This window comes from Oncorhynchus nerka, linkage group LG14 (assembly GCF_034236695.1).
Source record: "Oncorhynchus nerka isolate Pitt River linkage group LG14, Oner_Uvic_2.0, whole genome shotgun sequence".
Classification (NCBI taxonomy): domain Eukaryota; kingdom Metazoa; phylum Chordata; class Actinopteri; order Salmoniformes; family Salmonidae; genus Oncorhynchus; species Oncorhynchus nerka.
The window spans coordinates 55180207-55198037 of NC_088409.1; the positions used below are offsets into that span (position 1 = coordinate 55180207).

Sequence of the window (17831 nt, forward strand, 5' to 3'; positions counted from 1 at the left end):
AGGCAACAGCGCACAACCCTGCCTTGTCCCTCTGAAAAGGTTCAATCGGGGCGACAATGATTGGTTAGTGAGTATTCACGCACAGGGGTTCCTATATAAAAGCTGGATCCAATTTATGAACCCATCTCCAATATTACATTTCTGTAGGACCTTGAATAGATAGGACCCCTCAACTTGTTCAAAGGCCTTTTCGGCATCAAGAGATATAACGGCAAGGTCCACGTTAAGTAACCCCAACTAATAAATCAAATCAAATTTTATTTGTCACATACACATGGTTAGCAGATGTTAATGCGAGTGTAGCGAAATGCTTGTGCTTCTAGTTCCGACAATGCAGTAGTAACCAACAAGTAATCTAACTAACAATTCCAAAACGACTGTCTTATACACAGTATAAGGGGATAAAGAATATGTACATAAGGATATATGAATGAGTGATGGTACAGAGCAGCATAGGCAAGATACAGTAGACGGTATCGAGTACAGTATATACATATGAGATGAGTATGTAAACAAAGTGGCATAGTTAAAGTGGCTGGTGATACATGTATTACATAAGGATGCAGTCGATGATATAGAGTACAGTATATACGTATGCATATGAGATGAATAATGTAGGGTAAGTAACATTATATAAGGTAGCATTGTTTAAAGTGGCTAGTGATATATTTACATAATTTCCCATCAATTCCCATTATTAAAGTGGCTGGAGTTGAGTCGGTGTCAGTGTGTTGGCAGCAGCCACTCAATGTTAGTGGTGGCTGTTTAACAGTCTGATGGCCTTGAGATAGAAGCTGTTTTTCAGTCTCTCGGTCCCAGCTTTGATGCACCTGTACTGACCTCGCCTTCTGGATGATAGCGGGGTGAACAGGCAGTGGCTCGGGTGGTTGATGTCCTTGATGATCTTTATGGCCTTCCTGTAACATGGGATGGTGTAGGTGTCCTGGAGGGCAGGTAGTTTGCCCCCGGTGATGCGTTGTGCAGACCTCACTACCCTCTGGAGAGCCTTACGGTTGAGGGCGGAGCAGTTGCCGTACCAGGCGGTGATACAGCCCGCCAGGATGCTCTCGATTGTGCATCTGTAGAAGTTTGTGAGTGCTTTTGGTGACAAGCCGAATTTCTTCAGCCTCCTGAGGTTGAAGAGGCGCTGCTGCGCCTTCTTCACGATGCTGTCTGTGTGAGTGGACCAATTCAGTTTGTCTGTGATGTGTATGCCGAGGAACTTAAAACTTGTTACCCTCTCCACTACTGTTCCATCGATGTGGATAGGGGGGTGTTCCCTCTGCTGTTTCCTGAAGTCCACAATCATCTCCTTAGTTTTGTTGACGTTGAGTGTGAGGTTATTTTCCTGACACCACACTCCGAGGGCCCTCACCTCCTCCCTGTAGGCCGTCTCGTCGTTGTTGGTAATCAAGCCTACCACTGTTGTGTCGTCCGCAAACTTGATGATTGAGTTGGAGGCGTGCGTGGCCACGCAGTCGTGGGTGAACAGGGAGTACAGGAGAGGGCTCAGAACGCACCCTTGTGGGGCCCCAGTGTTGAGGATCAGCGGGGAGGAGATGTTGTTGCCTACCCTCACCACCTGGGGGCGGCCCGTCAGGAAGTCCAGTACCCAGTTGCACAGGGCGGGGTCGAGACCCAGGGTCTCGAGCTTGATGACGAGCTTGGAGGGTACTATGGTGTTGAATGCCGAGCTGTAGTCGATGAACAGCATTCTCATAGGTATTCCTCTTGTCCAGATGGGTTAGGGCAGTGTGCAGTGTGGTTGAGATAGCATCGTCTGTGGACCTATTTGGGCGGTAAGCAAATTGGAGTGGGTCTAGGGTGTCAGGTAGGGTGGAGGTGATATGGTCCTTGACTAGTCTCTCAAAGCACTTCATGATGACGGAAGTAGTAGTAGTCGTTTAGCTCAGTTACCTTAGCTTTCTTGGGAACAGGAACAATGGTGGCCCTCTTGAAGCATGTGGGAACAGCAGACTGGTATAGGGATTGATTGAATATGTCCGTAAACACACCGGCCAGCTGGTCTGCGCATGCTCTGAGGGCAATGTTGAAGAGGCGCCTGAGATTAACAGAAACGTATTTTTCAGAGATAAAGCCGATCTAGTCCGAATGGACCAATTTGCCCATTAAAATGCTAAGCCTGTTAGCCAGAGTTTTTGTGCAAATATTTTGGCCTGTATTAAGGAGAGATATTAGTCTATATGACCCTACCTCTTCCGGATCTTTACCCTTCTTATGTATAACTGTAATGAACGCCTCATCCAAAGTATGTGGGAGAGTTCCATCCTCACTGGCCTGAAACAACATTTTGTGCAGGTAGGGAGAGAGCATGTTGCTGAATGTTTTATAGACTTCACCAAGGTATCCATCTGGGCCCGGGGTCTTGCCACTCTGTAGAGATTTAATTGTTTCGCAAATTTCTCCAAGATATATTTCCTTATTCAGGAAGTTGGAATCTTCCTGGTTCAGGGCAGGGAGATTACAGTCCTCCAAAAAGTTTTGCATAATTAAGGGGTTAGGATCCGCTTTAGATGTGTATATAGAGTCTCGTAAAACTGACGGAATCTGTCATTGATGTCTTTGGGGGAAGAGAGTAATTCCCCAGATACAGATTTAACATTGTGAATCAGTCGGTGACTCACATGTTTTCTAAGTTGTCTGGCGAGTAATTTGTGTGGTTTGTCACCAAACTCAAAACATTTTTGCTTGGCATAGAGAAAAGATTTAGCAATTTTAGCTGTGAGAACCTGATAAATTACCTCTTTGAAATTGGAATATTATGTTTCTCCATAGATGGATGGCTAGCTAAGCACTTTCACTATCCAGTAAGTGAATTTGTTGTTCCAATTTCTCTGTTTTGCCTACTCCTGGCAGCCTGAAAGGAGATGATACAGTCTCTCAGATAAGACTTCAGTGTTTCTCACAATAATGCTGGGGAAGTCTGTTGTCATTGGTATCAAGGAAATATTTAACTTGGTCTAAGATGTTCACAGAATGTTGGTTCTGTGAGGAGCTGAGGATTCAACCTCCAGACCCTCTCGTTTGGTACGATGTCACCCAATCTCAGGGAGAAGGTGAGTGGACTGTGGTCAGAGATTATAATGTCATGATTCCTCACATTACAGGTAGAGGGGAGTAATTTCACGTCAACCAAACAGTAGTCAATTCGAGTGTAAACATTGTGAACGAGAGTAAAAGGAGTATTCCCTACCCGTAGGGTTAGAGATCCTCCATATATCAAATAGGTTAGATTTTTTTTAATGTAGGTATTCAAGAAATCACTTGAATAGGAGGTAGGGGTACCCCAGGTAGAGGATCTATCCAAATATTGGTCTAGCACAGTTAAGGTCCCCTCCAATGACCAAGTTAGTATGGGAGATATCTGGAATCAGGGTAAGGACTCTTTTGAAAAAAAGATGGGTTATCAATGTTTGGCCCATATATTTAGTAGTTAAAGAAGTAGAGTGGATCTCTCCTATTACGATCACATAACGACCCTCTTTATAAGCAATAGTAGTTAAGTAGAAAGGGAATTCCTTTCCATACCAGAATCGCTGTGCCTCTCGTTTTGGCGGAGAAGTTAGTGATACACTTGCCCCACCCACCTACATTTAAGTCTGCTATGAGAATAGTTTTTCAGATGAGTTTCTTGCAAATATATAATATCAGACTGCTTTCAAGTGGGCTAGGACCGTACCTCTCATAATTGGTTAATTTAAACCCTTGACATTCCCGGAAGTAAATGTAAGCCCCGCCATCCTCTCGTTTGTAGTTCCAATGGTGGCCTGCATAACATGTAACTCAAAATAGGTAAGTGAGGGGCCTCCCGGGTGGCGCAGTGGTCTAGGGCACTGCAGTGCCACGAGACTCTGGGTTCGCGCCCAGGCTCTGTCGCAGCCGGCCGCGACCGGGAGGTTCGTGGGGGCGACGCACAATTGTCCGGGGTAGCCAGGTAGCCAACCAACGGTGTTTCCGCCGACACATTGGTCGGGTTGGAGGCGCGCTGTGTTAAGAAGCTTGGTTGGGTTGTGTTTCGGAGGAGGACGCATGGCTTTAGACCTTCGTCTCTCCCGAGCCCGTACGGGAGTTGTAGCGATGAGACAAGATAGTAATTACTAACAACTGGATACCACAAAATTGGAGAAAACCATCACGATCAGTTTATCAGTTGATCACCTACACCCGAGCAGTATCCAACTGACCCCCACTCAACAAATGGGAGAGAAAATTTAAAATAAACTGGCCGATGGCCGATGCCAGTTTAAAAATAAACTGGCTGATGCCAGAACTGCACGGTGCGATCTCAAACAAGAGGTAAAACAAAAATAAAATCCCAACTGTACGTAGAATCTCACGATTCTAGAAATTCTAACATATGAACTGAGGAGTATCCCACGAATAAAGTGTTCACCAAGGGTCCCACCTTGGTGTTAGAGGACATTGACTGTCTGCCTAAACCTAAACAGAATAAGTTACAACTTAATACTTAAAAATGACTTAAGTGTCATTTTAGGTAAATCCCTGAGATAAGCATAGCAAGATTATATTGCTAAGCAATGCCGGTCTAAACATAAACCATCAGCAACCGACAGTTTCTGTCTCTTCTGTACATTTACATATTGTGGGTTATGTACCCCACCCCCCAATCAAAAAATAAGTAGTATAAAAGTATAAAAGGTTTAGGTTTGTCTCCATATGATATGGTAAATATATCAAATGCAAAAAACATCTACATTTAAATTTAATTAATATGCATATATTATCGTTAATTTCCATGGAAAGCTTCCACCTCTGATTATTCCCCAAAATGTGCAACCCAAAATGTGCAGGAGTCACATTAGTGTTCAGAAATCTACATTTCCAAACGCAGGTCATACATTAAAAGCATGTTTTTATCTGCATTTTAAACCATTTCACCTGCGTTTTATATTTTATTAAACCATTTCACCTGCTTTTTATATCGTTTTTTGTTGTTGCTTCGATAGTGATTAGGGACGTGCAACTATACTTTTCCCTTCACAGAAAATACATTAGTGGAAAACATTCGGCAGAAAATAGCTTCGTTTTCATAAGGGGCGGCAGGTAGCCTAGTGGTTAGAGTATTGGACTAGTAACTGAAATATTGCAAGATCAAATCCCCGAATCAAATCTGTCGTTCTGCCCAATGTTCTTAGGCAGTCATTGAAAATAAGAATTTGTTCTTAAAAAAAACATGAGAATAGAAGTGCAAAGCTATTTGGCCATCAGCCACATAAGTAAATTAGTTTACAATGAAAAAGCAAATCCGATGAATGGCCAGGACATTTCTAATGTTACCAAATTTTATTTGTCACATGCGCCGAATAGACCTTAGTCAAATTCTTACTTAAAAGCCCTTTTAACCAACAATACAGTTAAATAAAAACAAGAGTTGAGAGAATGTTTCCGGTGCCAAACAGAAGTTACAATAAGCATTTAAGATCTGTGTTTACAAAACGCATCAAGATATTTCTTAGCCATTCTCTTTTTTTTCCTGGGTGAAAAACTAAATTCTGCATTAACAGGACCCCTGTCAATTAAGGGCTCTTTAGTAGCCAAAAGGAAAATTGCCTATATGCCTAACTCAATGTTGCATGTAGCATATGATGATCACAGACAGTTATTAGGCTACACAGATGTATTTAATGATGTCCATGGCACCGTTGAGCATGATATTTGTTTTTCATCACTTCCAGGAAGTCCCATCAGGTCACACAGGTAGCCTTAGCAGTAGCAGTTGCTAGGCTGCCTGACATCAGCTGTGATGTCACCCACTCAGTCATGTAATCTTTGAGAGGGCCTGATGGGACTCATCTCCTGACATAACACACACACACTTAGTAGGATACTTATTTTCATTTCCTCAAATGTTTCACTCTTGCCTAATGTTGAGGTAAGGCACAGTGAACGAGGCCATCTCTAGCGATAAGAGTTACCTGAAGGCAATAATTCCAAAGCTACGCAGACAGCATGTTAACCATGACTCATAGTGAGGTCAACAAAATCCAATGGAGCTCTCAGTTGACTAGGCAGCACCTCAAATGGAACCATATTGCCTGTTTAGTGCACTACTTTTGACCAGGGCCCATAGGGCTCTGGTCAAAAGTAGCACACTAGATAGGGAATAGGGTGCCATATGGTTCCCTTGTCTACAAGTATACATGATGATGGTGGACCTAATCAGTGCAGTCTCCACAGTGGGGTGGGGATGTTTTATATCAGGATATAAAACGAGTCACTCATAGGACCAGGAAGTGTGTCCTTGGATTGATTCAATTAAAGATCTGCTCAATTGGAATTGGACAGAAATGGAATATTATTCGGTCTCCAGGACCCTCCATTTGTAATTACATCTGGGCCACAGGATGAGTGTGTAACAGTAATTATAGATAAAACAGGAGGCAGACAGAGTCAATGTCCTCCAACACCAAGGTGGGACCCCGCTCATCAACCGCAAAATGACTAAGTTTAAACAGCAAACTTCCATTTATATAGCACAAGTATTGTTGTTTAGGACTGTCAGTACTACTGACCATTAGACTTGGGCAACTGGGCAAGTTGAGAGGCCAAAGATATCTCATACATGCAGGTCAGACACATAGGCCTTAGATGCCCACCTTTGCATGCCACCGTAGCGATGCCTTAACCCAACTAGCCACAGTCCATAAAGCATCCCCAGCATCCCCGCAGGGCTGGTGAGATGATTAATATCTCAGAGTTCCTCTGGAAGTCTTTAGTGTCACTTCTCGTGCCAGAGGGGTAGGGGTGTGTCATTTCATAATCTTTATTTATAGCAGAATATGGGGCTGCAGTTTAAGTCCCTTCGGCCCCATTTGTAGAGCAGCTGCTGTCGAGGAGTCCACACTAGTCTTAACTCCAACCTGAATAGCACAGCCAACTTGTTAATGTCCCATATACTATTAATATTGTGATCAGGCAACATTCAGTCAGCGGCAATTTCATTTGGAATACAGCCTAGATTTTTGGTGATGACGACAAGTGTCGATAATTTGCAATATAGTAGCAGCCGCTAATTTTTTAAAATCATGTTGCCCTCTGATACCAGAATCTTTCAATCTAGCCATCTCTTACTTCAACTCTGACAGACTGTGCTACAGTTCATACAGGCAGCATTTCTCAGAATCTTCTCAGGCAAGTTGCTATAGGTGTTGGTTGGTTGGAGAGTGCTAAGGGGGCGGAACGTGGAACGGAACGCGAGTAGCTCGATGACATCACACACACTCCTCCCTCCGCATGAACCACACCGCAAGATGTAAACAGAGCCAAAACAGGAGAGGGAAGGAGGATGGGCAGAAAAGCATGGTGTGTGTAAGGGGAGCAGCATCTTGACCACCTGGTACAGCAACTGAGCCTGTGCATGTTTCCAGGGGGACTGCGAGCAAGAAAAGGGGATGAACACTCTCGCACAGACGCAATCAAAATCCCAATCTAAACAAGCCTCCCACACACGCCTCTCACTCCCCAATGCAGCCAGACATGCGCACAAACTCGCTCCATGCCCACGGGCAGGCCGGGGAGAGCAGTGTGCTGTAAAACCAAAAGGGCCTATGGGCTCGCTAGGACAGGGGTGGCAGGTAGCCTAGCGGTTAAGAACATTGGGCCAGTAACCAAAAGGTAGCCGGTTCGACTCCCCAAGCCGACTAGGTGAAAAATCTGTCTATGTGCTCTTGAGCAAGGCCTTAATTGCTCCTGTAAGTTGCTCTGGAGCATCTACTAAATTAATCAAATGTAAAGTGTAGTAAACAAAGAAGCAGGCCAGGGAGAGAAAGGTGATGAAAGGTAGCATGCATAACCTAGTCATAAGAAAAGCTTGTGTAGTGTACTCAGACTGTCCATATTTTTTTAGCCCCTGCTTCCTTTTGTTTCCCCATCCACAACATGCTAATTTTAACCTACACTACCACATCATGCATGACAAGTTTTCCCTCATAGATTAGTTGAGACAGAGCAACAGGTCCGACTCATAGCGGAGATGTTCATGTTTCGGTCTGCTAGTTGGGCCTGTCCCCTGCAAGCGCAGAACCATCAGACCGGATGTAAAAGCGGTTTGAGGTATTCTGTTATGCATCACTAGTACGTGGGTGTATATTTGGCGAGGTGAGAAGGCCAATTATGATTGTTCCATAAAATCAGATGATAACCTGAAAAAATAAAACCCCAGTTAGTAGTGATGTTCAGCTAAATGTATTTGCCTAGTTTCAACAATTTAATTTCAACGATAATTTTAAAGACCAGGCAAAGAAGAAAGGTCCCTGTAGTAGCTCCCTTTAAAAAGCAAGGTAAATAAGAGTCACAGACAGCTGCTCTGCTCATCAGGGCTGCTGATCCACACACACACACTCCCTGTAACCTCCACATCAAGTAGAAAAACCGATCATTAACTCTCAGCCCTGGGATATTTAAAAGTGGTAGAAATCAGCTCCAAACATCCAGGGAATCTAAATGTCTAGAGAACCTCAAGTCCCCTTTAAATACAAGCACTGTTATGTTAGTTTTAACTTTGATGCTTTCCTCATAATTCTAAACAATTCCATGCGGTATAATCTTGTGAGACATCTGCCTTTTGCCTGTCCTTGTATATCAAGTGATGTACATCAGACTGTCCTTGTACATCACTGCACTAACCTGGGACTGTGATGTTTAAACCCAAGTCAGTGGCGAGAGACGTCAGAAAAGAATATGTATGCCGAGATAAAATGTGCAAAGAAAGTCTCGAAATTGTGAATGTGGTCAGGGAATAAGATCACGATCACAGGGAGAACTCAATCTGTTTATTTAACAATTGAGATTGATGCAATGAATGTCGGGCAGGATAAAAATGGCATGATATTTTGTACTTCACAACTGTATTATTTAATGTGGGCTATAAGACTAAATCCAACCAAAAACCAATAAATAAAAAAATGGCCTGGAGCTGGGTATGGACAAATTGGCCTAATGATCATATTCTCATGATAGTAATTTGGAACAGCCAAATTAAGGGCTAGAGGCTTCACTCCGATTTAGTATCGATACTCCATCCCTCCTTTGAACTTCAATTGGGGAGATCATACTGTATATGCCCTTCTGGTGACACATTCCTACTAAAAGGCGACTGGGGAATTCCTCTCAGGTGGCTCTGGCCAATGACTCACAATGGTGGGCCTCTGAAGAATTCGACGAACTCAAGAAAGAGGAATTCTGAGTGTCCCACAAAAAACTTGATATTAGTCTCTCTCGGGTGCCAAAACACTAGATTAAAAAAACAACATTGGTTCACATTTGCCCACACACACCGACAAGGAGATGGATCGATGGCTCATGTTCCCAACACCTCACTCCCACGGGGCAGGGAGAGGCAGCTCCAACCGGCACCCTAATAAAAACAAAGATGAGGACACACCTCCTGCGAGGTGGAATAAGGGACATAAAGTCTGGGGGACCAGCCCCAAACAGACACACAATTGACGGCTTTCTCACAGCTCTGAAAGCAGAGGCAAAAATCCTTTGGTCGCCTGCTAGAGCAGAATAAAGCTGTGGATGGGAGGGCCTGTGACTAATTCTCCTCCCAGCATAGTCCCTGGGGGAGGAAGCTTCGCTCTTCCCCTTTGATATCCGTGCCTGTGCTCTTTCAGCCGTCTGCACTTCATGAAAGCTGGAATAAAAGCAGACAAAGATCTGCCACATAAATAGGGCAAACACCTGCTGGACCCCTTCCTCCAAACACAAAATTGAGCAAAAACCAGTGGGGCAAAGTATTCCCTCTGATAACATCTACTCAGCTGCACTTGTGTGAGGGATTGACATCGGTCTTAATCTGAGCCAAGAGAGAGACAGGTTCAATTCCAAGACAAAATAACAGCGAGACAGATTTTTTTTGGGGGGGGGGGACAAATGTACCCAAAAATACAACTATGACAAATGGGCGCTTAAATAAACAATCATGATTTGACTGGATCAATAAAATAAATTGGTTTTTTTTAACACTAAATTCAATAGCCTACAAACGCTGCCATTTGAACAACAATGGTCTACAAGCCCTCTTTTGAGGGATTCCAAAAGGCTTGGCTAATTAATATTCCAAAGTGGCAGCTGTCAGAAGAAAAGTTGAGCTCAGACAGCCACTGTGTGGCTGAAGTGGATATGGGTCTGCCTGGAAGGAGGGGCTCAGCGTCCGGCTGCTCTGTGAGCTCAGCAGGCTGTGATGAGCAAGAACAATCCTGCCCAGGCGCAACATCCACTCTGAATGAAATCACAACTCTGTGTCTACAACTTCCACGAGTGGCAAATTCCACTGGGATTTTGGCCCTGTCCCACCGCATCCCAGATAGTGCGCGCCCCCCCCCTTTGTGTGTCTTGGGATAGAGGGAGAGGGACATGTTGATCCCCCTTCCTAAAGTGTTAGCCCAGGCAGGGGGACTCATTTCTATAGCACTGGCCAACATCAAAGTAGATTATATTAACATTTCTGGTAATCTACTAGTGATGGTACGAGGTGTACACACACAGGACAGAATAGGCGTTTCCAATTTCACAATAGGTCTTATAAATGGCTCATTGAAATCACACACATGAGTAATGGACTGGAGAACACTCAGAATATGATCTAAACATAAAATCTGAATAACACCAATAAGTACTCTAATATAACAGTATATCTTACAACGTTAATAAAGTGGTGAGTTAACCTCCGTGTCCCGATCTACAACACTAGGGTCTACATTTACACTGCACTGAACGCGTGCTCTTCATGAAAAAAGAAAGATGGTAGTGCGCTAAACCGAACGCACCCCCACAATCACAAGGTCCGTCAAAAAGGCTTACTGTAGCTTGCGAGCTCATAGTACTAGAAAGATTCAATTTGGAGTAACACGCATCAAACATACATGATACTGGCGAATCCTTCTCAGGCCACCAACAATTATAGTTCGCCAGCACGTAATCATATGTCCACAATTCCGACATTATTTTGGTACTACGCACTGTGTGTAGAGGGGGGGAAAACATGTCCACCTCCCATTTTCTTATGTATCAGCGATAGCTAGTTACGCGTAGTAAGTGCGTAGCGTGGTAGAGGTTCATGAGCTAAACACTTAGCCAAAATGTGCGAGTAATACTACAACCTAAATCCATCACCTAGCGAGCTAAACAGACCATTAGTCAAACCCAAATCGCTAATAACGTCGTTTCCAAATAGCGCCTAGCAACTTTAGATTCGTGGATCAAGGCAGAAAGATGAATACATGCTAGCTAGCTGATCATTTAGGCAAGGTAAATAGCCTCGTTCTAAGGGTTAGCCAACATTAGCATTATGCACTGAAGGTGTCAGCAAGCTAGTGACAACCGTAGCTTCTTGAACGCGTCAATATCGGCGTTTAATGCTAAGCTAACTAACGCGTGTAACGTTACCACGCTAGGGCAATTCAAACGAGGTGAGTATAAATTACGTTAGCTAGCCAGGTGCCTTAGCAAGTATCAAAAACATTAAGTTCAGGTACCTTGTCCTCCCGAAGTTGACATGTTTTGTTTTCAAACAGGAGCCTCGCTCGCTAACCGGGAGGTCCCATGCGACTGTAAGTCAATGTAACACTAACATCACAAACAGTTAAAAAACGGAGATAACGTTAGCTAAATAACGATGAAGTTAGAAAGCTGTTAAACTAGTTATACTGTAGCAAACTGGCACGTAAGACCTCATTCTGAAATCTGAAGAGTTGATTGTGATATATGATGCTCTCTCTCTACAAGTCACCACCCCACAATTAAGCCAACGAACGATGGCTTAGCTTTGGATCCCATCCTTCAATTTTCGCCTCTGTGGCAATATTGGACAACCAGAGTCAATTTATTCACTTTGGCCAAATTGTGGCTAGAAAGAGAGCAGGCTACTTTTAACTCTTTGCAACATCAGCACCGTTAGGTGCTACTCGGCTAACTAACGTTACTAATCCTACACGGGCATCCTTGTTGTGACTTGTGTGGTTCATCACTGTAAAATGGGTAGTAATAGCAGCACATGGATTGAAGCATGTCGATGGGCTTGATACCCAGTGAGGGGATGAAGGCCAAACAAAAAGTTGGCTTATTGGCGTTGACAAGTTAGGTCACACTCCTAACACCGCATACAGAGGCAGCATCATCCAACTCCTTGGTACTAACGTTACTGTTTAACATTGCTAGCGAGTGTGGGCACTTAATGTTACCTTCCTCCTTGAAACTATTAAACGTTAACAAGTTAGCTAACAACCAACCACAATCAAGTTGGTGTTTCGCTTACCTCCCCGCTACTTGAACCACTCGACTCCCCCAAAACATCCCGAAATGTCTGCAGGTTGCAACCGATAGCAGATGAGACCTGTAACGCTGCATCAAAGCCGGGCCCGAGCCCAGCCGTGTTCGGGTGGGTCCCAGTGCCACTTCGGAGGGAGGCCGTGACCCGGACTCGGCCCGCTCTCCTCCCGGTGCCTAAGTTGCTGCTCCCTCCGGGCCGAGCGGGGAACCGCCACCGACAGCTGTGCGCCATTTTACACTATGCCTGTCTGCCCTAAGATCAGAGAACTCAGTGGGTGTGGCCCTGAACCAGCATTTCGCATAATCCCCAGCCACTCACCAACGTGAAAAACATCCGTAACCATGTTGCGGGGTGGGCATAAAGTGGCCCCGAATACGCATTTCTTCAATGTTCCTAGTCAATCAGTTTATAGCCAAAGCTTAACTAAACACGTTCCAGGGCCGTGCCGAAAAAACACATAACAGTTCTAAATTGACGCTTGATCCATCTCAAAAATCGGATTAAATTATTGAATACTTATTGACTCAAGACATTTCGACTCATTAATTTGTAAAAAAAAAAAATTAAAAAAAAAATTAAATGCCACTTTGACATTATGGGGTATTGTGTGTAGACCAGTGCCACAAAAACATGTTTTTGATTAATTTTAAATTGAGGCTGTAACACAAGAAAATATGGAAAAATGCAAGGGGTGTGAATACTTTCTGAAGGCAAAGTTTAACTAAACAAGTTCCTTGGCCGTGCCGGAAAAACACATAACAGATCTAAACTACTGACGCTTGATCCATCTCAAAAATCGGATTAAATTATTGAATACTTATTGACTCAAGACATTTCGGCTCATTAATTTGTAAAAAAAAAAAAAAAAAAACACTAAAGAGAACAGTCGATGTCAAATATAATATAATATATAATAATATATTCAGTAGGGGTTTCATCATAACCAATACAATGAATAATCAATCCAGTCAATGTATTTGTTCATAATAGACAAGTCCACAATATTTTCACAAAGAGGTGCCATACCTACCATACCTGGCAAATAACTAGAAACAAAGGGGCAATTGCAACGAACAACAAATTATATGGTTTAAAATCATATCCAACAAATCAACAGGGTTCAATTAATCTCGCCTGGGCGCCCGTGTAGGCTGTTTTGACCAGCTAAAAGTTTATTGCATTCGATTTGGAACCGGCCTGCCTCCTGGGCGTGAGCCAGATGCCCCTGGCAGACCTGTACCTTAAACATGGTTGCTTTTGACCAATAAACATTCTGGGCATACAGTGGCAAGAAAAGTATGTGAACCCTTTGGAAATACATGGATTTCTGCACAAATTGGTCATACATTTTGAACTGATCATCTAGGTCACAACAATATACAAACAGTCTGCTTAAACTAATAACACTCAAACAATTATACGTGTTCATGTCTTTATTGAACACACAGTGTAAACATTCACAGTTTAGGGTGGAAAAAGTGTGAACCCTTGGATTTAATAACTGGTTGACCCTCCTTTGGCAGCAATAACTTCAACCAAATGTTTTCCGTAGTTGCGGATCAGACATGCACAATGGTCAGGAGGAAATTTGGGCCTATTCTATTTACAAAACTGTTTCAGTTCAGCAATATTCTTGGGCTGTCTGGTGTGAACTGTTCTCTTGGTCATGCCACAGCATCTCAATCAGGTTGAGGTCAGGACTCTGGCTGGGCAACTCCAGAAGGCTTATTTTCTCCTGTTGAAGACATTCTGTTGTTGATATACCTCTGTTTCGGGTCGTTGTCCTGTTGCATCACCCAACTTCTGTTGAACTTCAATTGGCAGACAGATAGCCTAACATTCTCCATCAAAATGTCTTGATAAACTTGGGAATGCTGTGCTCTTGCAGTCATCTTTGCAGGACAACCACTTCTAGGGAGAGTAGCAACAGTGCTGAACTTTCTCCATTTATAGACCATTTGTCTTACTGTGGACTGATGAACATCAATGCTTTTAGAGATACTTTTGTAACCCTTTCCAGCTTTATGCAAGTCAACAATTCTAAATCTTAGGTCTTCTGCGAGCTCTTTTGTTTGAGGTATGGTTCACAATGCTTCTTGTGAATAGCAAGCTCAAATTTTGTGAGTGTTTTTTATAGGGCAAGGCAGTTCTAACCAACATCCCGAATCTTGTCTCATTGATTGGACTCCAGGTTAGCTGACTCCTGACTCCAATTAGCTCATTAGCCTAGGGATTCACATACTTTTTCCAAACTACATTGTGAATGTTTAAATGATGTATTCAATATCGACAAGAAAAACTAATAACACAAATTATTGTATTTAAGCACACAATGTTTGTCTTTTGTTGTGACTTAGATGATCAGATCAAATTTTATGACCAATTTATGCAGAAATCCAGGTAATTCCAAAGGGTTCACATATTTTTTCTTGCCACTGTAAATGCATATAAATCAGTGAAGGATATTCATATTGCAACACAATTTGGTACACATGATGCTAACACTGTCAGAGCTGACAATTGGCACACATGCTCAGGGATATGTCTAGCTAACCCACGCGATATCTCAGACACCACTGGCCCCATTTTGACGAAACTTGGGTGAATGAAGGGATTTGGCATAGAGATCCGTCATCTACAAAATTACACTGTTTGGCCCAATGGGTGCACTGCATCATTTGTGGGGGGTGACATGTTAACTGTTGCCTTGTAAAGTTTGATATGATCTTACACCACTTAAAATTGAAATCACCCCCTGATACTGTTTGCTAAAACCTGAAAGTGACCCGCACCGTTCAGTGTTGATTTCCCATAGGGCCTCAGAAAATGGTTAAAACCAAGGTAATAGTGATCGTTGTAAAATTACACAAGACTCACGATAAACTGAGTAATTTGGTTGGTCAAGTACACGCTTCAACACAATTTTTTTATTGGTCGACATTTGTTTTCTATTCCAATTTTTGTACAGATACCGTCGAACAATAAAAATGTTCTAGGCCCTCTCCTATTCTCGCTATACACCAAGTCACTTGGCTCTGTCATAACCTCACATGGTCTCTCCTATCATTGCTATGCAGACGACACACAATTAATCTTCTCCTTTCCCCCTTCTGATGACCAGGTGGCGAATCGCATCTCTGCATGTCTGGCAGACATATCAGTGTGGATGATGGATCACCACCTCAAGCTGAACCTCGGCAAGACGGAGCTGCTCTTCCTCCCGGGGAAGGACTGCCCATTCCATGATCTCGCCATCACGGTTGACAACTCCATTGTGTCCTCCTCCCAGAGCGCTAAGAACCTTGGCGTGATCCTGGACAACACCCTGTCGTTCTCAACTAACATCAAGGCGGTGGCCCGTTCTTGTAGGTTCATGCTCTACAACATCCGCAGAGTACGACCCTGCCTCACACAGGAAGCAGCGCAGGTCCTAATCCAGGCACTTGTCATCTCCCGTCTGGATTACTGCAACTCGCTGTTGGCTGGGCTCCCTGCCTGTGCCATTAAACCCCTACAACTCATCCAGAACGCCGCAGCCCGTCTGGTGTTCAACCTTCCCAAGTTCTCTCACGTCACCCCGCTCCTCCGCTCTCTCCACTGGCTTCCAGTTGAAGCTCGCATCCGCTACAAGACCATGGTGCTTGCCTACGGAGCTGTGAGGGGAACGGCACCTCAGTACCTCCAGGCTCTGATCAGGCCCTACACCCAAACAAGGGCACTGCGTTCATCCACCTCTGGCCTGCTCGCCTCCCTACCACTGAGGAAGTACAGTTCCCGCGCAGCCCAGTCAAAACTGTTCGCTGCTCTGGCCCCCAATGGTGGAACAAACTCCCTCACGACGCCAGGACAGCGGAGTCAATCACCTCCTTCCGGAGACACCTGAAACCCCACCTCTTTCAGGAATACCTAGGATAGGATAAAGTAATCCTTCTCACCCCCCTTAAAAGATTTAGATGCACTATTGTAAAGTGGCTGTTCCACTGGATGTCTTAAGGTGAACGCACCAATTTGTAAGTCGCTCTGGATAAGAGCGTCTGCTAAATGACTTAAATGTAATGTAAATGTAATGTAAATGTAAAAAGTGTGTGTAGAAGCGTCTATTAGAACAACCAAATCACTAAATGGATGTCCTTAGCTACCCTGAACAAAAATATAAACGCAACATGCAACAATTTCAAAGATTTGACTACGTTACAGTTCATATAAGAGAATCACTCAATTGAATCAAATTAATTAGGCCCTAATCTATGGATTTCACAAGACTGGGAATACAGATATGCATCTGTTGGTCACAGGTAGGAGCGTGGATCAGAAAACCAGTCAGTATCTAGTGTGACCACCATTTGCTTCATGCAGCGTGGCATATCTCATTTGCATAAGAGTTGATCAGGCTGTCGATTGTGGCCTGTGCAATGTTGCTGTATATTGTCAGGAACTGGAACACTCTGACGTACACGTCAATCCAGAGCATTCCAAACATGCTCAATGGGTGACATTTCTGGTGAGTATGCAGGTCAGGGAAGAAGTGGGACATTTTCAGCTTCCAGGAACTGTGTACAAATCCTTGCGACATGGGGCTGTGCATTATCATGCTAAAACATGTTGATAATGGTGAATTAATGGCACAGCGATGTGCCTTCAAATTGCCATTGATAAAATGCAATTGTGTTTATTGTCCTTAGCTTATGCCTATCCATACCATAACCCCACTGCCACCATGAAGCACTCTGTTTACAACATTGACATAAGCAAACCGCTCGCCTGCACACTGCCATACAAGCTGTCTGCCATCTGCCCGGTAGAGTTGAAACCGGGATTTATCTCTGAAGAGCACACTTCTCCAGCGTGCCAGTGGCCATCGAAGTCGGTTACGACACCGAACTGCAGTCAGGTCAAGACCCTGGTGAGAATGACGAGCACGCAGATGAGTTTCCCTGAGATGGTTTCTGACAGTTTGTGAAGAAATTTTTCAGTTGGTCAAACCCACAGTTTCATCAGCTGTCCGGGTGGCTTATCTCTGATGACTCCCTAGGAGAAGAACCTGGATGTGGAGGTCCTGGGCTGGCATGGTAACACATGGTCTGCGGTTGTGAGACCGGTTGGACGTACTTCCAAATTTTCTAAAACAACGTTTTAGAGAAGTAGTAGAGAAATGAACATTCAAAAGGAGAAATGCTCACTAACAGGGATGTTAACAAATTTGTGCACAACATTTGAGGGAAATACACTTTTTGTGCATAGGGACAATTTATGGGATCTTCAATTTTAGCTCATGAAACATGGGACCAACACTTTACATGTTGCATTTCTATTTTTGTTAAGTGTAACTGGATAGTGTTAATTAGGAAGTACTTTCATGTTCAGTGCCTAATACCATTCATTTATCATTATGTTATGGTAACTTTAGTATGTGAGTATTAGGAATAAATGAGTGACTGTTTGCGTACAAACATCTACCAATTAATAACCATACTTGGTTATTGCCAGTTATTATGGTACTGGAAAAAGTAATGCAAAC

The 17831-nt window shown here is 43.6% G+C and overlaps 1 protein-coding gene across 1 annotated transcript in view; it reads right to left on the bottom strand.

The window, feature by feature from the left end:
* LOC115141498 (histone-lysine N-methyltransferase 2A-like) overlaps nt 1–12544 on the bottom strand; it is a 55632-nt gene extending 43088 nt beyond the window's left edge. The window contains 1 exon segment of the mRNA XM_029680412.2: nt 12299–12544. Within this exon segment, the coding sequence (XP_029536272.2) occupies nt 12299–12544 (246 nt within the window).
* Nucleotides 12545–17831: the final 5287 nt, after the last annotated feature.